Source organism: Pieris napi, chromosome 18 (assembly GCF_905475465.1).
Source record: "Pieris napi chromosome 18, ilPieNapi1.2, whole genome shotgun sequence".
NCBI classification, from domain to species: domain Eukaryota; kingdom Metazoa; phylum Arthropoda; class Insecta; order Lepidoptera; family Pieridae; genus Pieris; species Pieris napi.
In genome coordinates, this window is record NC_062251.1 from 2,235,462 (window position 1) to 2,258,831 (window position 23,370).

General features: G+C 35.6%; 1 protein-coding gene across 4 annotated transcripts; it reads left to right on the forward strand.

Moving 5' to 3' along the window:
* The first annotated feature begins 1,038 nt into the window (after positions 1-1,038).
* On the forward strand, positions 1,039-22,716 carry LOC125058608. Of its 4 annotated transcripts, none has more exons than XR_007118453.1 (11): positions 1,039-1,409; positions 1,974-2,089; positions 4,730-4,851; positions 5,891-6,057; positions 10,837-11,103; positions 12,528-12,692; positions 13,340-13,366; positions 15,059-15,142; positions 16,311-16,553; positions 21,221-21,544; positions 22,115-22,716. XR_007118453.1 is itself a non-coding variant. In XM_047662714.1 (10 exons), the coding sequence occupies exons 1-10, from the start codon at positions 1,152-1,154 to the stop codon at positions 21,299-21,301; spliced, it is 1,530 nt and encodes a 509-aa protein (XP_047518670.1). In that variant the 5' UTR covers positions 1,039-1,151; the 3' UTR covers positions 21,302-21,556. The 4 variants fall into 4 exon arrangements, 1 of the variants encoding a protein (XP_047518670.1); XR_007118454.1 differs by having other exon boundaries at positions 16,311-16,544; XR_007118455.1 differs by lacking the exon at positions 13,340-13,366.
* Positions 22,717-23,370: the final 654 nt, after the last annotated feature.

A 23,370-nucleotide genomic window follows, 5' to 3' on the forward strand; every position in this document is an offset into this window, starting at 1 on the left:
CAACTTGGTGTTGCCAATTACTGCAGCAAATAAAAACGGCTTAAGATTATAGTAGGAATCTTATGGTAGATATAAAATAGGATATGGTAGATATATAATAGAAATAAAATAGCTCAAAGGTATGTATTTTGTTAAAGCTTATCTTTTAAAAACCGTTGTCACATGAGATTAATAACTTATCACTAACTGTAATGAGGAGCTCCATTGGTACCTGAATGTAAAGGACGTCGATAGAAGAATTCAAAAAAATATTGCTGGAACTTATGATCGAAGACTTCACCATCCCGTAAATTTCGAGGGCCGAGGCTATTTAATTTCTTGACATTACCTGCCTTATGCGAACTTTGAAAAGAAAAAACACAATTTAAATTACTGAACTAGTGTCAATACACCTTATTATTAAGTGCTAAACAGTGGTTAAAGTTGAAAAAATCGTCCCCAAGAACAGAGAGTCTTTTCCTTTATAGAGACTGTAAGTAGTTTTATTGAACACTTTCTTATGTTAAAATTTCGTAAGAGCTATTAGCTTATTATTATAGATAAGAATGTTTGCACTCTTTGTAATAACAAGATCGCAAATATGAACCGAATCTTTTTTTAATGTCAAAACCATTTGTTCATTTTTCATAGACAACTATTAGCAAGTTACATATTAATGGAAATTAGTGATCCCTCCTGCCGCCGCGCCACTTGTGTGATTTGCTCAAAAGTAAAAAGTATAACACTTTTTGTGCATTATATAAATACGTTAAAAATACCGTGGGAATGATTGAAGAAAAATAGTGGATCGTTATTCGTTAGAATAACATGTGAAGAACATGCAAAAAAAAGTAAAATTTAGTGACCGAAAATAAGACATGACTATTTAGTAGAAAATAATTTAGTTTCAGATTTGTAGTAAAAGGGTTCATGGTAACACTTTCTTGCCATTGCTGTCATTGTCAAGTGTCACGGTGTTTTCAGTTTTGTCATTTTTATCAAATTCAAATTGCGCTGTAAGGTTAAGTTTCGCAAGACTGCAGTACATTATAATTTATAACACATTTTCCTTCTTAAACTATTATTGAAGGAAAAACTACCGCGCGAAGTTTTGCAATGGGGTATTAGTACATTCACCCTAATAGTACACTTTCTCTCCAATTCCAAGTAGCATGTCGGCGTTGCGATTTAAATTTTTCCTCAGAGATACTGCAGTTCGAAGATTTTGGAATACATGGACTCGAAATTATCTTATAAATACTGTAGTGAGAAAGTTCAGACGTGACAGGGGTGTCAGGGAGGTTATACAGTGTTTCAAACAAGTAATTTTCCGGCCACGGCGAACCTTGCTGTTGACGGCCACGGCGGTGTGTAAAGGTCGTGATAAAGGGTTCCCCTGCGAGCAAGGCATATCTGATAATGAATTACAGGTATATAATATTAGTTTCAATTGCACCCGTATTTTCAGATTTTATTTCCTATGAATAGTACAAGCCACTATTATGTATATATAGTATGAAAACATACTGTATTAACATTGTTTGCCTGAGTGCATAATAATCATATCCTCAAGGTTGTTTCTAAGTGATATTGTCATTGGATTACATAGATTTGTTGATTTGAAGTTTTTCCATACATTGAAGTAGTGAGATAAGAAGAAATATGAATAAATTTTATAATATTTTTTTTAGAGTTTTGTACTATTTAAAAATAATTAACAATAGTTCAATTGTAATTTATTAATTACAATTGAACTATTTGAGGTGTGTATTTACTAGTTACTTACCAAGATGAATGTGAATTGAAATGATTATATGTAATATTGTCTTTGGTTCTCAAAAGTACATCATAATTAAAATAAATCTTTAGTATATATAAATGAAAATATGTAGTAAACTTACATAATGAATATTCAGTGCCATTTCTGCAACTGGTCACTTGAAATGATTTAAGATACTTAATGCATTTATCTTATTAAATCTTAAACATTACAGGAATTGCTGGATGAAATGGAAGGGCTTGATAAATTGGCTAAGCTGACTGTCTATTGCACAAGTTGTGGAAAAAGATTAGTGATTGATAAAAAACAGAATGGAGTCTCATACTGTGTGTACGTAGATTTATTTGTAAACAACAATGTAAACTTTATATAAGGACCCCTCACGGGACTGTGCAAATGTTGACATTAGTGAGCGTTCAAGTATTATGTAACACAATTTTTGGAGATTATTGATCCCCCCCCCCATGTAACTCGCCATAATGTTTTTCAGTACCCAAGTACAGAAACGTTAACAAATATCCGAAGACGATCAAAGACAAAATATCAAAACGTCGCATTCTAAGAAAGATATGGCATGAATCTCGATATCCTGCGGACAAAACAGCGTTCAACAGATCTTCGAATGAATTAAAAGACCTCATTAAAAGTTTTACAAATAATAACCTTCAAACGTTCCTTTCTAATTTAACCCCAAGTTTGGACACAAATTACTCATTATGGAAGGCGACACAGACATTAAAACGTCCCAATTACCACATCCCTCCTATCAGACAAAGTAACGGGAATTGGGCCAGGTCAGACACGGAGAAAGCTACACTATTTGCTGAACACCTTAGTAAAGTGTTCCAACCATTTCCTGAGTTGAGACCAGAGCACGATGCCGAAATAAGAAGTTATGTGGAAAGTCCACTGCAAATGTGCCTCCCACTAAAGTATACGAGCCCTACCGAAGTAGCTGGTGAAATAAAACACCTCAAGGAAGGCAAAGCACCGGGATACGACCAAATCGATAGCGTACTTCTAAAAAATCTCCCAAAAAAGGGCATATTAGCTATTGTTAACATATTTAATGCCTGCTTAAGACACTGCCACTTTCCAGGACAATGGAAGATAGCCCAGGTAAAAATGTTACCTAAGCCCGGTAAACCACCAAATGAAGTAGAGTCATACCGACCTATAAGTCTTTTGCCTATAATAGGGAAACTCCTCGAGAAAATGTTACTGAAAAGAATGAAAGCACACCTAAGTGACATCACCCCAAATCACCAATTTGGGTTCCGGGAGAACCACGGAACCATCGAGCAAGTTCACCGCATCGTTGACGTTATAAGCAGGTCGCTGGAAGACAAGAAATATTGCTCAGCCGTCTTTTTGGACATTAGCCAGGCATTTGACAAGGTTTGGCATGAGGGCCTATTATATAAAGTCAAAAAGATGCTACCACACTCTTTTTACCATATAATAAAGTCTTATCTCAGCAAGCGATGTTTTGAAGTAAAGTTCAATGACGAAATTTCCGACTTATATGAGATCAAATCAGGAGTACCACAGGGAAGTATACTGGGACCGGTTCTCTACACCATATATACTGCCGACATACCAACATCAGACATGACTACGGTTGCAACATATGCAGACGATACAGCTTTACTATCTACACACACGAATCCAAAAACCGCATCGGAACATCTACAATACCACATTGACAAAATTGAAGAATGGCTCAAAATCTGGCGAATACACGCAAATGAAAGTAAATCAACACATGTGACCTTTACTCTCAGACGGGACACGTGTCCACCGATTACACTTAATAATGAGGAAATCCCTCAAGATGACCATGCAAAATACTTGGGCATTCACTTGGATCGAAGACTAACGTGGAAAAAACACATATGGACAAAGCGGAAGCAACTGGACTTAAAACTTCGCAGTATGCACTGGTTAATAGGACGACACTCACAAATGAGCACACACAGTAAGTTGACTGTATATAAAGCCATCTTGAAACCGATATGGACCTATGGCATACAGCTTTGGGGTACTGCTAGCAATAGTAACATTGAGATACTGGAAAGATTCCAAACCAAAACACTGAGGACCATATTTAATATCCCCCAGTACATCAGTAATAAGAACATATACCTTGATTTAAATATACCAACTGTCAAACAGGAGATAGAAAGATATAGCATCAATTACCAAAAAAGACTCTCAAACCACAAAAATGAGCTTGCCCTCAAACTCAGTGGAGATCAAAGCCTTCAACACAAAAGATTGAAGAGACATAGTGTTCCAACCCTAAAAAATAGATTCCTCAGGATGGAATGAGACACCTACTGGAGAAGTGTCTCACCACGCTAAAAAGTCTAAGCGGATACACTCGTATCGGACAAAATAGTGGCTTATTGTTGTGTGCAACAGATTGCCGCGGAGCAGATATATAAAAAAAAAAAAAAAAAAAAAAAAATACCCAAGTACAGTACTGTAACCAAGTTTAGTAAAACGTATTGTGACCACCTAGTGACTCTTTAGTTACTATTATGTGGTGTAAGTAGAAAATAATATTAACAATAACACGTAATTTAATCCCCGCCCCGCATCGTAACGTTTTACAAAAGGAACCCCCTCCCAAAATTCGTTACGTAATACTTGAATGCTCCCTTACAAAGCCATGTGATGGAAAAAAATCCAAACATAGCCAATTTTTGACACTTTGAATTAATTTTATGACGAAAATGTATATAGAACATGATTTGAAATTTACATGATATATTTTATCGCAAGCCGTGTAATCCATTAAAAAAAAAAATGATAAAATTACATTAATTTAATGTTTTACATAACTAATTGTTATTATGGGCCTGCGCGCCTCAGTGCTCTAGCTCTCCACCAAAGTCGTGCTGGAATGTGGCCTTCAGCCCAAAGAGGTATAGTTGTCATTATTGAAGTTAGACACAATATTTTCAGATGCAAAGACTCGAAACCTAGTCAAGAATCCGTAGACGGTTGGGTGCCATATATGGAAGCAGTTGATGTTATTATATGGAGGAAGGAGTACAAGCCGGGAACTGGGCAATATGCATATAAAGGTATGTTATTGGTTAGATGTTTTAAAATTTATATATTTACTAGCGGACCCCACAGACGTTGACGTGCATGATATTTCAAGCGATTAGTATATTAAACAAAGTATGAAAGTACCTGATTTGTGAATCTAAGCCATCCATCCCAAACCAGACAAAAAATCATTCAAATTGGTCCAGCCGTTTAAGAGGACAGTGACATACACATATATATATATATGTAAGCTATCTTTTAAGTTAGATCAAACTGTACAAGGTGGACAAATTTGATTGAAATCGGTTAAGTAGTTTAGGAGTCCATAGGGGACAACCAACGTGACGCGTAATTTATATATATATATTCGAAGATAAGGCAAGGAATTCGGAAAATTGTGTTGCTGAAAAATCAGATTGATTAAATTTGACTAGTTTGTCAAAAGTTATTCAAATAAGCATCTTAATAGTAAGGGAGCATTAAGTAAAAGTATTACGTCACGCAATTTTTGTAGATAATTGATCCCCCCGCCCCCCCGAGTAACGGGGCGTAACGTTTTACCCAAGTATAGTAGTAGTTCGTGACCAACTGACTCTTTACCCAGTGACTCTTTACCTTTACCTAAAAGTTGTCTTTGTTGTTTCTTTTTAATTAAAATGCCTGGAACTTAGAAGCAACAAGGCATGTTACAACATGTTTATTTTTTTAAGTTTTTTGTTTTGTTCTTGTCCAAAAAGTCTAATTAATCAAGAAACAATCAGTCTAACAAAATATACTATTTTTATTTATGGCTATGGCACGATTTGTCCATTAGCCAGCGTCAAGTATAGGATTTTTTATAATTCGTGCTTGTCTTTAGAAATTCGACCATGTCCTCCATGTACGGTTTAAGCAATCGCCCGGTACCGCACAACCCTCCCAAAGGCCGAGAACAAATTTAAATTAAATTAAAACTTGCCCTCGAACCGGGAATTGAACCCGGTACCCCTCACCTAGCTGCCACTTAATAAGACCGCTAGGCTATGAGGCCCCCAAATATACTATTAATAACGCCTTTATTCATTTTTCTAGTCTATGGCCGGTACCCGGAAGTGTCAGCCAGTGATTACGCGGCCGTACAAATAGATGGCGCTTATCGAAAGGCCTGGGATAGTGCGGTGGCTGCGTTGTCTGTGGTGCAGAGAGGTGCTCATGGTATTGCTGATCAGGCGGTCATGCATTGGGAGGTTCTTTGGCCTGTGAGTAGGACTTCAGATTATCGTTCGTACCTATGGGATATGTGTGACGGCGAAGCCCTAGGTTATTTGCGATACCAAGGGCAAGAACCAGTCTGTTGCACAGATCACCGTTATCAAAGACGTTGCGCCTACTGAATGCTGTCTCCAACACTGTCGACATATTTATATTAGAGTGAATTTACAGTAGCGATGTTGTGTATATTATGTGTGTAATCTTTATCTATATATATATGGGTCATTCTTCTTTTTAACAATTAGTTGTCTCCACCAATCAGTGAGAAAATAAACAAGGAAATTACTATTATTTTTTTCTTAATTGTATTTCAACATGCACTGTACTATATGCATAATGGCTATGCACGATCAAATAACAAATATATTGAATAATTTAATTGTAAAAGTACGTGACAAAGTAGTAAATTCGCGTGACAGAAGTGTATCTCATACAAATTCCCTATGTCTCCCGCTAACTCAGCTTGCGTTTAATCCATAATATTACGAAAAAATTATATGATGACACAAAACATAAAAATATCTTATAGATCCTAAATATATTACCTATCATGCAATAGAAACCATTATTTTTTATCACTTTTAATAAAATATTTAAAAAATATCAAATACTTGTCTCCTACTGCCTGGTGTTTTATTTTGTAAATTCTGTCACGTGGGTTGTCCTTCGAAATACGCGTTTGTGCCGCTCGTCTTTGTGGCCTGTGATTGAAGGTTTAGATCCTTCCCCCCCTTGGTACACTTTCCCCTATGAGATCAAAAGTCAGCGCGTCAATCGCTCGAAAGCTGTGACAGAAGGTGTGTGTTTTTATTCCGCTACCGCTTCGTCACGTAAGTAATGGATTCAAAATATAGTTATTATTGTTACTTTTTGTTGTCTACTCTTACGTTATAAGAAATATTTTGTTGTCAATTAGTAAATTATAAATTCTATGTCAGCTTTTAAATGTTATCGACTTAGCAACAAGTTTTTACCCCTACGTCACATGTCAACTCTGTCACACTTTTACCTAATGGCAAACAATTTTTTCGAAGATTATGGGTTTCGCCAAATATCCTGGAACTTCTTTGAATAAGGGCATGGAAAAAGAGCTTCTGATGGTTGGAGGGACAATGAAACGCCAAGGTGATGCCATAGTAGGTAGAGGAAACTATATTGCAGATGTACCAATTCTTTTCCACTTTCAAGATGCCAACAAATTTAAACGGTTCATTTTGACAGACTAAGACTTAGAAAAGGTAGCAACAACGATTCCAAATAATATTGTGCCCCTGAAAGGAACAAAGCAAGTCCACCAAATTTTCACGGAAACTCGTCTTAAACCATAGGGTATTTAGTTGTTGCTGTGAACAATTCTGTTCTTACGACGTTGTTGTCTTATTCTAAATTTATCAGCCTCTGCCTATATATATATATACTGTGGGCGTCTTCTTATCTAACGAAATTGAAGGCGATATAATTCATGATGTGGAAGATTTCATGCTCACTGATATTATGAACACAATTAAAATGCCCCGAAAAAGATTTTACGATATTATGTATACATAATCCAGCCCAGATGAATCAACCAATGAAGATCAGCCTTTCGCCACGCTTAAAACGAAAGATCCAACTGATCAAACTGCTGTCTGCGGTACTTCTTACCAAACACTCCAGGCTCCGAATGTTAATAAAAAGGGAAGAGACAATATTTCTAGTTCGAAGAGCCACTATCAATATTCGAAAAATAAGACTTTCTATCAATGGCTTAATGATTATTTTATTTTATGTTTTTGGAAACGTTAATTTGCAAAAATCATTTAATTTACTAAAATATGAATCTCTTATTCTAAAGGTTCTCAAATGTGATTTCAATAATTATCTAAGTTCGATCTCATGTTATTTTATATGACAATGATGAAGACTGAAAAGATGTATAACAAAATAAATAATTTTAGAAAAATAAACCTGTTTTATACCAAAACGCAGCCTGGTGTCCCCTAGAATATCAAACTCCGTCACGATGTTGTCTCCTGATAGGAAAATTATTTTTGTCTTTTATATATTTTGTTATGACTAGTGCAACATTTAAAATTTATATTTATATTATTTGATTATATTGCTATCTGTAATATTGGTATTTATTTGTAAATGATAGTAAAAATTGATTTTTAGCAAAAAATACATTTATATTAGCAGAAAATGTGACGGAGTGGAATTAGGTCACGAATAAAACATATTTTATACATACAAATGTATTATAATAATATTATATTTTCTAAAAGCTCATTTTGTTAATTAATGTATTACAAAAGTACAAGTTATTTGACAAAGAGTATTCGATAGAATAAAATAAAAGATTTCGTGCCGAAATAGTAAATTTTTTTGTCGAATTTTTCTTTCAGGCCTAGAAAATCGTACAAAAATCTGTAAACATCTCGGCAAACCACTTTTTCCAATAGAATAGAAAATCTGCTATCAGAATATATATATAAACTGACAAGAAAGCTTTATATTTTTATTTTAAAAATTGAGCTAAAGCTTTATCAAATTGTAGGTTTAAAAGAAGAACGACCCATATAATGAAAATGGTCTTCGTTTGAGGCTCAATCACGCCTAAACCACTGATCGTATCGACATGAAACTACCACCATTCGATGCGAAATTTTTCCTAGATGGTTTATGGCTATTTATTTTTCGTTTATCTCAATTCTAACGTTCCTTCATTTTTTTATTGCTGTTTTACTTTTATGAAAATTTATCCATACGGACTTCACCGCGGAAACATTCGGGGAGGCTTCCTAGAACCTCTAAACGTCAACATCTGTTAAAAACTCGATTTTCGAAATATTTCAATTTTCTTAGCGGGAAGTTAAAAAGAAGAATAATAAAGATATGAAAAAAAAATAAAATAATGAAACATAAAATTTATTTTAATTCGTCCAGCAAAGCGGGCGCGAAACGGCTAGTATTATATATGTACCTACTTTATTATATGTTATTTAATGTTTCACGACATTATCGTATTGGCATAGGCTGTAAGGATAATGTATGTATTTCTATTATAATAAATATAAATAATAATTATATAGATATACTAGCTAACCCGGTAAACATTGTTTTTCCATATAATGTATATTATTTCTAGGATTTTTTTTACTTCAAAGTAAAAAGTAAAAAAAAGCTTGTGTTATTACTAGGCAACGGATATACATACATATTATACATAGACGTATAAATACATATTTAAACACCCAAGACCTAAGCACAACACCAAATGCTCATCACATCGATGTTCGCCTCAGCCGGGGATCGAACCCGGGACCCATGGATTCGCAGTCATGGGTACTAACCACTAGACCAATGAGTCGTCGAAATTTAATCATATAGGTCACATAATGTACACTTATGACTCGTCAGTAAAGAAAAAAAGATATTAATGCTTCTAATTTTACATTTAGTGCCAGTTCTCAAATCAAGGGCGTAGAACGGGAGAGAAGAACTGGCAATAAACTCTCTGCCACTCTTTAATCGCCATTTTTTTTTCGATAAAAACTATCAACAATAAAAAATAGGGGTTGATCGTAGTGGGGTGTAAATTAAGGGTTGTTTGTATTTGTATGCTGTATCATAAAAAAAAATAAACAAAAAAAACATTCCAAAAAAGATTTTTTTTGGGGTGGACTTATCACTTAGGGGTTTGAAATATAAGTAGTAGCCGAATCTCAAACCGACTGAATATGCATAAAAAATTCATAAGAATCGGTTTAGCCGTTTCGGAGGAGTATCGGAACATTGTGACACGAGAATTTGATACTTTAGAACTAGTAGACCGGCCAAGCGTTGCTGTGGCTAAGGTTTTTGTTATATAACATAGTAGTAAACTATTCAAGGGAAACGGTAGGAGAACACCAGTCATGAGGACCACCATGCTTTTTTGGTGGTAATGCCATTAAATTGTAGCTTATGTGAAACGTTGGTACTTTCAACACAGCGCCATCTGTTAGAATTGTGACTATCAAATAATAAACAAATATTTTTCAATAAAATAATATTGCGGGTATAAATTGAGATGTAAGCTATCCTATCTTTTAAGTTAGATCAAACTGCACACGGTGTGCAAATTTGATTGATATCGGTTCAGTTTAGGAGTCCATAGCGGACAAACAACGTGACACGTAATTTATATAATACTAGCAAACTCGGCGAACTCCGATTCGCCACCAGATGGCTTCGTTTTATGTAACATTTCGTTTGGTGATCCCGCTTTTCTGTTGAAATTTTTCCTGAATTTTCTTTGCTAAAAACCTCACGGAGCCCGAGACCTTTCCAACAAATGCAAAACCGTGGAAAAGGGTTCGTGCGTTCTGGAGTTATAGCGTCAGGAAGAAAAACCCGACTTATTTTTATATAGTAGATTAAGATAAAGAAATATAATAATAATAATAATAATTTATTTTTTGCAAGAATATGGTACAAAATGTTAAGGTGATACAATCATAAATCGTTCGCATATTCTGCCACACACGATGGCGCGCAAATTTGTCTTAAAGTATTTCACATTATTATTCAATGTCAATTATTCTTATACTATCTAGTCTATTATATTATATTATACATTATATCATTAGCTTTATATCAATTACGGTGTTTCATGCAAATAATCATTTATTGAATAGTACATTTTTTCTAAAAGTAATTCACTAAGTCGCTTTTTAAAGAATCTAGACGGAAGATCTTTTAATTCTTTTGGTAATTTATTGTAGACATATTTCCACATATTTCAGAGACTATTCGCGAATCGAGATTACGTATACATAAGACGTCACAAGGAAGTCGAGCTAACGACACCAAAGACGTACGACTTCACTAGCGTGCACGCGAAAACGAGACAGAAATATGACGAGCAGGCGAGTGTGAGGGATGGCAATAAGGTGTATATTATACTATCGAAAGCGTGCGAACATCCAGACGTACCGGAAACGAAGCACGCGATCCGAGTCACGGAGTATTGGAGTCATATGGTTGTTAAGACCATACATGGTGCTGATAAGGTGAGATAAAAAAAAAGGGTGCGTGTACTTATGTACGCGCGTATAGGTCGGTTATCGAAAGCTGGCGGGTTCACAGTACTCACACTAATGCAATTTCACATACAGTATGTTTCAAAATATGATTTTTTTGCCATGCTATACATTTTAGTCCACTCTGGTTTTAGTAAGGTTGGGTGGGTTGTAAATAAATAAAAATGTGTCAAATATAAATATTATGTGCACACGAGGGTGGATCCAAAAGTTCTAAGCCCGACCAAGAACGTATAAGAGTAGTTTGTGTAAATAATTTTTCATTTTTAGACATAAGCTCCATCTAGATCAACACACTTCACTTTTACTTCACTAACTATTCTTTCAATACTCCTCTTAGAAACCCCAGTCGCATCTGATGTCAAATTAAATATAACATTTTTTCATTAAACTGTTTTTATTAAGATGCTTAAAATAATTAAAAACATTGGGCACCATTTCACGAGATTGCCCTGGTAATGTTTGAAAAAAGATAAACATGTATAAAATAATAATAATATAAAACAGTAAAGATCAACCTAAACAGTAGCAAAAGAAAAACAATAACTGTCTCTTTTATACTCATAAGCTTGACCGAGCGCGAGAGAGACGGACAGTCTTTTCATCATGTATTTGTGATTGTATTTCAGTTTGACATCACGTCTCGCGCTTATTCACAGACACTACACAAGCACAAAGTGTAAATGTGTTGAAGCCGCCAGCTTTAGATAACATACCTATAACACTTTGTTTGAAGCTGGGTAACAGCTGATTTTAGTAGTTTATAACTAACATAAAATTAGGGGTAGTGGGGTTGCAACACAAAAATCTTGGCTTATCTAAGGGTTCATACATCTAAGTGACACTTCAGTATAAGTAGAAATTTTTGGACATTTCGGAAACAAGAATGTTGTATTACAATTTATGAGTGTAGGAAAAACTAAAGGGCTCTAAATATTTATGTAACTAATGTGAGGTAATAACTGACGCTACAACTTTTTAGGTCTGGGCCGCATTTTTGTAATTTCAAGTATTACGTAAGCACTATAGGGGTGGGGGGGGGTTCTTTGATTTTCTTATTTGGTGATTACGTCAACAGTAATTATTTATACACATATTACCCACACATTGTCTATGCTTGAAAAGGAAATGCATTTTCGAGTATTCCTACACAAAATTAATACATTTATGTACTTTTTGAGAGCTTTGATTACTTTTTCTGACATGAGGGGGGGGGGGGGGGATTTGCAGTAAATATGCTTACGTAATACTTGAACGGCCCCTAAGCCAAGTAGGTGATCAGCCTTCTATGCCTTCTTCTTCTTTCTTCAATGATCACGATGGCTAGTACGTAGTGGTCACATCGAAAGGTCCATTGATGTGGGTTCGATGTGATCTGTACCTTTTATGTACAGCCCGGTATGGAGTTCGTTCTAACGTACTACGATGAGCCGGCCGTGGGCGGGATGCCGGGCGGGGTCGCCGCTTGGGCGTCGAGTCGTGCCGCCCCCGACTACTTGTTGAAAATGAGAAGAGCAGCTACGGAATATAGAAGCTGGGCGAATCGGAGGGGTAAACAGGTAATGATACATAAAAATATTTCTTCGTACAATGCATATTTATAAGTATATAGACACACATACTCTCATACTTACACAAGGACACATCACCATCACTATCAAAGGCCGGCAACGCCCTAGCGAGCCTTCTGGCAATGTGAGTGTCCATGGGGGACGCTATCACTCAACATCAGGTGAGCCTCCTCGTTTGCCTCCTGTTACATTAAAAAAAACATCCTCATCTTCATCATCACAACAATCATCACCAACACTATCACAACCACCATCGCCATCCTATTATCACCACCATAATCATGATGATGATCATCATCACTACCACTACCACCACCACCACCATCACGGCCATCTTTAACATCATCACCTTTATCTTCATCACGATTATCATCAACATCATCATCATGATCATGATGATCACCACCACCATCATCATCACGTTGACCATCACCATCATCCAATACGTTTTCAACAAGGTTTTTAACTCGCTAGAGTTATACTTAGCGCTAAGTATGACACCTATATGTCAAATCCAATACCTTTTTGACACACTTGTTGTGGCTCGATTTGACATACATAGCCTGGTTTCTATAATTACATATAGAAATACATCGATTTTTCCTTACTAACATTTACATGTATGCTGCATTTAGAATTGGACGCAGCGGAGGAGTAGACAGGTAATATTCCATCATCCAATGGGGCGGCGTCCATCTTTTCTGTCTCATTCTATTGGCAAGATCACTCTTCATTTTAAGTTTCAAATTTTCCTCATTGTATGGTTCCTGGGTGTTCGGGGTGCTTTAAATTAGATAGAGGATTTTATATTTACTCTATATTTTTCTTGCATATAAGCGTAATAATGAAATGTTAATTGCTATGAAACAAATGAATGGAAAGTAATAGTTGAAGAGAGTGCCCGCGTCTGGCTATACTCTCGGGGCGTAACTCCCATGATTTAGTTAATTTCTATGTAACGAATGAATGCAATGTAACAGTCGAAAAGTGTCTACGTCTGGCTATACTTTCGGGGCGTAACACCCATGATGTAGTAAATTGCTATGAAACAAATTAATGCAATGTAACAGTTGAAGAGTGTCTACGTCTGGCTATACTCTCGGGGCGTAACACCCATGATGTAGTAAATTGCTATGAAACAAATTAATGCAATGTAACAGTTGAAGAGTGTCTACGTCTGGCTATACTCTCGGGGCGTAACTCCCATGATTTAGTTAATTTCTATGTAACGAATGAATGCAATGTAACAGTCGAAGAGTGTCTACGTCTGGCTATACTCTCGGGGCGTAACACCCATGATGTAGTAAATTGCTATGAAACAAATGAATGCAATGTAACAGTTGAAGAGAGTGCCTGCATCTGGCTATACTCTCGGGGCGTAAATCCCATGATGTAGTAAATTGCTATGAAACAAATGAATACAATGTAACAGTAGAAGAGAGTGCCCGCGTCTGGCTATACTCTCGGGGCGTAACTCCCATGATTTAGTCAATTGCTATGAAACAAATAAATGCAGAGTAACAGTTGAAGAGAGTGCTTACGTCTGGCTATGCTCTCGGGGCGTAACACCCATGATGTAGTAAATTGCTATGAAACAAATTAATGCAATGTAACAGTTGAAGAGTGTCTACGTCTGGCTATACTCTCGGGGCGTAACTCCCATGATTTAGTTAATTTCTATGTAACGAATGAATGCAATGTAACAGTCGAAGAGTGTCTACGTCTGGCTATACTCTCGGGGCGTAACACCCATGATGTAGTAAATTGCTATGAAACAAATGAATGCAATGTAACAGTTGAAGAGAGTGCCTGCATCTGGCTATACTCTCGGGGCGTAAATCCCATGATGTAGTAAATTGCTATGAAACAAATGAATACAATGTAACAGTAGAAGAGAGTGCCCGCGTCTGGCTATACGCTCGGGGCGTAACTCCCATGATTTAGTCAATTGCTATGAAACAAATAAATGCAGAGTAACAGTTGAAGAGAGTGCTTACGTCTGGCTATGCTCTCGGGGCGTAACTCCCGACGATTTAACACGGCGAGCTTATAAATCTAAGAAAGTCTGAGTCAGCAAAACAGGCTTGGCTCGTACATTCATGTTTTCTCGAAGTAAATTCTGAATAAATCTTTTGATATGTGTGCTAAGTGAATAGGATATAGTTTTAAATAAATAAATCCAGACATCAAAAATGCACGAATTAAATATAATCTGTTGAACTGGATCAAATACAGTAAACGCTATAACGCGGTAGCGGACCGCGTTGTAGTTGGGCATGGCACAAAAATGCTTAGGAAACTTTTTTAGAAGGTTCTTGGTGTATCATTCACTGAGGTGTTGCGTATTTTTTCAGGATTTACCAGACTTCACACCATTTGGCCCTGACGAAGTGAGTTTCGAAGAGAACGTTGAACAAATAAACGAACAGGATATGGAGGTAACGTTTTTTAACTCTTCATATTCCCTATTGGGATATTATTGAATTGTGATGTCATTCAGTTAAAAGCTTTTTAACTTCCATAATTTTTGAAGTTATACTTCTTTATGCGCGTTATGAAAAATTGATGAGAGTGAAATTTTACGATGCGCGCGCACCGTGACACAAAATTAACAGAATGAAGTTGCCCACGGAAGATGCTACGTACATTGGACATAATTTAAAAACAACATTCGAATAATAATATAATTTATGTTACACTTAATGTAAGAGATTAATAATAAATGTTTATTTATTTAATTTTTCAAATGTTAACTGAACTTTATTGACTATTGACTCCTTTGCCAGTCTTTGATTATTTAATTGTAAGTAATTATTTGCATGCAATCAAAAACTATTTTTAATAATGCCAAAGGAGTATAACTTCTTACGCGCGTACATAAGTACACGCACCCTTTTTTTATTTACTGATTTGCTTGGACGAACTTTACTGGTTTGATTGGCTAATTGCAGCATATATTAGATTTTTTAGATAATTTTCCGGGGAATTTTGAAGAGTAATATAATTTTTTCTTTAAATTGTATCAATACACTGCTTTGTTGCAATTCAGTTAAACGAGGATATTTTGTTTAACTTCCGTAAAGCTTGTTCTTTAGAACTTTCATGTTTTCATAATTTTTTAAGTCTCGTTTGGTTTATCCTCTTCATTATTTTAGTCATTTACCTTTAGTTGGCTAAGGTATAGGCATAGTAAAAAGTTTCGTGTCACTTTTTGTAATCATATCATTCCGTACCGAAGGACCATCTGATTAAATTCGTCGAAATGTCTAACGCAAGAACATGTCATCAGTACCAATCTAGTAGATATTTTGAAAAAGATACAGGTGTAGATTTTTTCGAATTTTAATAAGAATTAGTAAAAAAAATCAATTTTCTTATAAAAATGCAAAAGAAATTATAACTCTGCAGGGATTGAGCTTAGAGACCTCGCGTAGAACAATTTTTTGCAGCTGATGACCTCATCTATCCCCTATTTGCGTTTGATCAACGACTTTTTGACCACCCTGTATATAATGATTATGTAGTCATGTTGTGCATATGGTAGTTTTAAATCGACAGTTTTGATTCCGTGTGGGTACACATAATTTTATTAAAATAATTTTGCAGTCGTCAAAATTAGGTCCAGATTTAGAGTGCGATTTGGAAAAGAAAGATAAAGAAACACAGACGGATATAAATGATAAAATTGTAAAAACAGAGGAAACAGCAAATACAGAGAAAAATGAGAAAAACGAAGAAAATGTGGAAAGCAAAGTAGAAGCCCAAAGTGAAGCACAAGGGGATACTGAAAAGACAGAAAGTGTTAAACCAAGTGAACGGGGGGAAAGTGAAGAGGAAAAAGGGGAAAAAGTGAGTATATTTTTCATGAATTTTATATATACCAATGGCGCTACTGTTGAGGTCTGGGCGTCATATTTCTGTATCCCGTCATAGTCGTAGAATAGTGACGGATCTGAAAAATAGTAAACTTTACAGGGCAGCTATTTCAAAATAATTTAATCATGTTAGTTTTTGTCGTAACTTTTTAAATTCCTGTTCTGTTATTATGAAAATTGGCATAACAAAAGGGTTGGTTTTGAAACAAAATAAAAATAATAATATTAAATTACACAGTTTTCCAGAAAAATCACTGTTTCTATCAAATCCGTCACTTTACCGACTGATTAATTTTAAATTTAAAACATGGATTTTTTGTAATGTAGCCGTAATATTTAGTCAATCCAAATATGAAAAAAAATTGATTTTGGATTTTTTTCAAATCCGACATTGTTCTACGATCATGACGATGTTACGTCATTTCTAATAGGCAAGGTAGTTGGTGATCACCCGTGCCTGACACACCAACTTTTCAAGTCTATGGCTTCGCCACATATACCGTTAGGGAGCGTTCAAGTATTACGTCACTCAGTTTTTGGAGATTATTGACCCCCCTATGTAACGCGCCGTATCGTTTTTCAGTATCAAGTACAGTACTGTACCCAAGTATAGTAAAACGTTTCGTGACCACCCAGTGACTCTTTATACCCTACCATTAAAGTATTACGTAAGTTAAGTACTGAAAAGTCGAAAATAATATCAACAATAACGGCTTAATTCAATCCCCGCCCCGCATCGTAACGTTGTACAGAAGGACCCCCCTCCCCCCAAAATTCGTTACGTAATACTTGAACGTTCTCTTATGCACATAGACCGTTGGTGCAGCCGGGGATCGAACCCACTCCAGGGAGGATAGCACTCTGAAGCTACTGCCAACACTGCTGCTTTTGTGAATGTTACTAAGATATTATATAATAGCGGAGACACTAAAAATTCTACCACAGCCTTCATTGCTCCGTCGCGAGAGGGGTGAGGGGGGGCCGAATGCCCCCTTCGGGTAGCGTGTTGATTCGCGCCCTGTTAATACAGAGCGTAACGGGGCGGGTCTATAGCCCTTTGTGGGGTCTACCACAGCTCGGTTATCGAGAGAATTTAAAAGGATTTAATTTAGTATTGTCTTTTATTGACATTACTTTTAGACGTAGAAAAACACTTTTTTAACGGATTTGAAGTTATGTTTCATTATAAATTTACGAGAGGACACCGTGAGCCATTTCTGCCAAGACCCTCCATCTTTTAGTCCAACTCCGGGGAAATAAATAAAGATAACACAACTTTTTCTACAGCTGTGATACTTTTTGACATTCAACACCTTTTTTCTTCAGTCACCGTGACCACGCACGCTGTTAAGCACGCGAAACGTCGGATAAATTTAAAATTATGTAAAATAATTGTAAATCTATATATATAAAAGAAAGTCGTGTTTGTTACAACACTTATAACTCGAGAACGGCTGGACCGATTGCCATGGTTTTTGATTTGTTGGATTTGTTTCCGTCCCGAATAGCAGAATAAGCAATAAAATATCGGATAAGTTATCGAATAACAATAAATTAATTAATTAATTTTACGAATGCAAAAACCATATGGTGCCATCTGTTGACAAAACTACGCATCATTTTACGTCGAGTTCGTGTCAGTTCAAGAAATTCCGATCTTGAGGTGAATGAGGAGATGCATAACCATGCTTTGATCCTGATCAAAAGATGTTGGATATCAGAAAGTGCTTAACATGCAGTATCGCCATATTGACGCTAGAGAGAAGATGCCTAATGTGTAAAACTGCCATTCTTCTTTCGCAATTGCAAGCAATAAAACATTTCTGTATTTGCAAAAAGTTGTATTAATGTAATACTTTACATTAATGAAATCCTAAAATAAGTTAAATTAAAGTAACAACGATATTATAAGGTTGTAGGGCGGAACGAAGTTAGCCAGGTCAGCTAGTTTATAATAAAACATAACTTCAAATACGTTAAAAAAGTGTTTTTCTAGGATTATTAGGCGCCCTATTAATACAGAGCGTAACGGGGCGGGTCTATAGCCCTTTGTACTACAGCTCGATTATCGAGAGAATTTATATGGATTAAATTTTAAATATCTTTCCATGTCCAAGAATTCTGAAGAACACCAAGGGACTGAAGTTAACTGTATGTTAAATTTTCAGTAGATATAGGTTTTTATAGTTAGAGAGTATCGGCACATAACCATTGTGAAGGGTAAGATTCATACCCACTAAAACCCCAAGGCGTCACCAATCGCCTTAGGCGGGACCGCATCCCGCCCGCCTAACAGCAGATACAGCGGTTACGTTCGCCTCTCCATGTCCATTGTTTTTAAATTCAAATTAAAAATCATTTATTTATTTAGATAACACAATGTACACTTCATATATCACACATAATTACCAAACTAAAATCACTTATAGGCAGATTTTGGTCAATATCAAAATGCATTCCGCAATCTGTATGTCATTTGATTTATAATTGTTTAGTCAAGCCACATTTCATATACCTAATTAAAATATGGGGTACAGCATGCAAAAACAAAATTTCTAAGATACACTACAAAATAAATTAATAAAAGCACTATTTAGATACAATTTTTTAACATCTACTAATAAAATCTACCAAGACACCAAAATTTTGACGATTAAACAACTATATGTTTATAGCACCCGTATCCTTATTAAAAAAAATTAAATAACTCTCTACATAGTAACTTATCATCTAATAAAATCAAATACCCCACTACACGCAATACTAGTCGATCGAGTTTGCTTATCTTGCCAAATTATTTAAAATTCAAAAATCATTTAATATATTGGTAAAACTTTGTACACTTATGACTTGTCTGTAAAGAAATAAATATTAATGCTTCTAATTTTACATTTAGTGCCAGTTCTCAAATCAAGTATGTAGAACGGAAGAGAAGAACTGGCAATAAACTCTCCGCCACTCTTTTTAATCGCCATGTTTTTTTTTACACAACGTTTGTAAGGAGCTGCAACCATTAAACCATGTTCCACATGACATCTTAAGTAATTAATAATAATAACATAAATGAAAAACAAAGATTTGTCCTCTATCAGCAGGAGGCATGGTGAAATAGGAGCACGCACTTACATTCTCGTGGGAAGAGGTTTATTAGGTCATTGTGCAATTGTTTATTCAGTTGCCGTCTAAGGTTCGTAACATTAGCGTGATTAATCAGTTCAATAGGGCATTAAAGATACACATCAGAATGAGCCCATTAGACTAAAATTGGGCTAGCTGATGGTGACCTGTATTTCGTTCTCGTAAAATTGTAATGAGAAATACAGTTCTTTAAACTTATGAACGTCAATAAAGAAATACGTATTAAATGCTTCTAATTTTACATTTACTGCCAGTTCTCAAATCAAGGGCGTAGAACGGAAGAGAAGAACTGGCAATAAAACATCACAATCTAGATGAATCAAGGCGCTATGAATCTTACCCTTGTCCATTTATTTCATGGTAGTTAGTAATTAACTAAGTATGTTTAGGAGTTGTACTGTTTTGGGGTTAGTTTTTGTATAGTTTAGGGGGGCAAACGAGTTTACAAGACGACCGAAAAGGGGCGTTACCAGTCTTTGAGGGAGGAGTAAACCCCAAAAATAATGGGAGGTCGTATCTCCCGGGGAAGACTCCCGCCGGGAGTCGACAACCACAAATATACAGTATTTACAATATTCTTAAAATAAATAAAAAAATAAAATAAAATATGTTTATTAAGGAACATAAGATACATGTATCACTTATTCCACGTCATTAAATTTGAATTTGTAGGCATCCCTACTTATCGGCAAAGAAGACAGAGGGTGTAGGCCGAGAGAAAAAGTCGGTGTAAAAAACTCTCGGTACTCTTTTAAAATAGCAAATCATAAGACAACACTTATTTTAAAACAAATATCGCAAATTAATTAGAAGTAGCCTGTCTAGCAGCCTTATCCTAGATAGTAATAATAATTATTAGTAATAGGTAAATAGAAATTAAAACATATTTAAAATGTTTAGTTCTTTAATTCTGGCATCTTCTCGCATTGCGATACTTATTCGTTGAGGAAAGCACCAGCTCTGGGGTCACCAGTACTACCAGGCGCCAACTTAAATCTTTAATTAGCTGTGCACTTGAAACCCACGTACCCTAGAAAAAAAATTGGAGAAAATACTGATATTTGAGCCATTTAAATTCCGCCAGCTTTTGTCGAGGTGAGACGGGCCTAACGTTTCCACACAAGTAGCATCCCATAATATATTAGGGAGCGTTCAAGTATTACGTAACGAATTTTAGGGGGGGGGGGTCCTTTTGTAAAACGTTACAATGCGGGGCGGGGATTGAATTACGCGTTATTGTTTTCGACTTTCCAGTACTTTACACCACATAATAGTAACTTTTAGGTATAAAGAGTCACTGGGTGGCCACGAAACGTATTGGAATACAGAAAGACGTTACACGGCGTTACATGGGGGGGGTGGGGTCCAATAATCTCCAAAAATTGCGTGACGTAATACATGAACGCTACCTTACATGGGGGGGAGGGTGTCAATAATCTCCAAAAATTGCGTGACGTAATACTTGAACGCTTTCTTAGTTTGTATATTGTTTGTAAATTTTAGGATACACAGGAGGTCAACAATGAAGACAACGGAAACGGTAGCTGGTGGAGATATTTGTATCCTTTCTATTATTTTGTATAGACCTGTCAAAAATGCTGACACGGTGAAATAATCTGACAGTGTTCCTGTTTGTATGTCGAAATTCATTTAACTATGACTTTAACTGTCATGAAAACGTCAATGATGTTGGGTGCTGTGTCAAATTTGTTGATGATAACGGTATTGTCACTGTCAAAATGGTCGGTTTTGACAGCACTGTAACTGTCATTCGATTGTATCAAATGTGACTGATGGACTGTGTCAGTGGTCGATTTACTATACCAGGTAGTATAAGATCCCGCTATACAACGACCTTCACCGAGATGGTTATTTAATGAAACTTATTTTATATTTAATTTAATATGTCAATAAATATAATCCATATGGGTTGTCTAGCAAATTTCAGTCCAGAGTATGTTTAATTAATATTTAAAAAAAAAAGTTTTTTATAATTTGCATGTAGTAAATTTTTTGAACTTTTTTCAATCAATATTTTTAATCAGGGTAGTATTATATATGTATCACTATAACCTTCTTTTATACTAAAGATGTATATATACTTTAGTGTCACATAAAAAATATACACATAAATAATTAATTGATTAAATACAACCTAACGTTTGCATATTCTATGGGCTTCATACTTTCGATTGGTATAGAATTTATCTAATAATCATACCGGTAAAATGTTAAAAAAATATTTTTTTTTTAAATTAATTAAACATACTCTGGACTGAAATTTGCTAGGCAACCCATATGGATTATATTTATTGACATATTAAATTATATATAAAATAAGTTTCATTAAATAAGCATCTCGGTGAAGGTCGTTGTATAGCGGGATCTTAGACCAAGGGGCTTGAGATAAAAACACTGCGACGGGCGTGTCCCATAACGCCAAAGGAATTTGTATGGCGATGACATTAGCTCACGATCACGTGACCATTTTCATACATTCGTTTGGCGTTAGTCAGTCACGACTGTTGAGAAGCGATATTCTCTCAATCCCATGGTCTTTTACATGCATGGACAGTATTATTTGTAGTAGAATAAAGTTTTAACCTTAAATGATGGGTCGATTTAACTGTTATAGTGAATTTTAACATAACAATATGTCAAAGCTGTGCGGTACTGTCACTGTCAAAATGTTCTGTAACTGTCATAATGACAGTGTTAAATGTGTGACTTTGACGGTAGTATGACAGTGGTCGATTTTAATTATAGACAAAATCACTTCGGGATAGGGGTGACCAAAAAGAACTCCAAAGGAGTTTGTATGGGCATGGTCACGTGATATGTAGTACCCATTGAACTGTGCCATAAGCCAAAAATGTCCACCTTAATAGGATTTATACCTGTATTCTAAACGTCAAATTATCTAGTTTCAAGAGCTTTTTTTCTGTATAGATAGATTAAGGGTCTGTTTCACAATGTATGGATAAAGTACCGAATAGCTATGCAACACATAAATTATTTGGAAGATAAATTGTGCTATTTGACATTCATTGGACTCATAGCTTATGATGGACTTTACGTGACAAATAGCGCTATCTGACAGTCGTGAAACGCAATAATAGTGTTTATCCGTACATTGTGAAACAGACCCTTAGAATAAATATAATAATAATAATTGGTTAATTGCAGCTTTGTACTTTTTCCTTTGAAAATATTTTTGTAGCATTAATTTTTTGGCGCATTAAAATTCACTCGCTTTGAAACTGGTTAATTTTAAAAGTTTGCTAAATTGTTTCCAAGGAAATTCTCCAAGCAATAGACAGAAGCAATAGACAGGTGACCGCAGAGTTGGGTCTGTAATTTATAGCGATTCCAATGACGACACCAAAAATTCAATATCGGCCATGGGTTTTACAATAAGGGGCCATCCATATAGTACGTCACACGTTAATGGGGAGGGAGGGTATCACCGAGGTGTGACATCGTGTGACAAGGGGCATGGGGGGGTATACAATACTTTTGTGACGTCACATGTTAAAATATTAAATACTAAAACCATTGATATACAAAAAACCCAAGATATATATCTCGTCTCGAATAAAAGTAACGCTCGAAAGTGTCCTGAAACACTATCTCTGTCTCTTTCTATAAGTTAC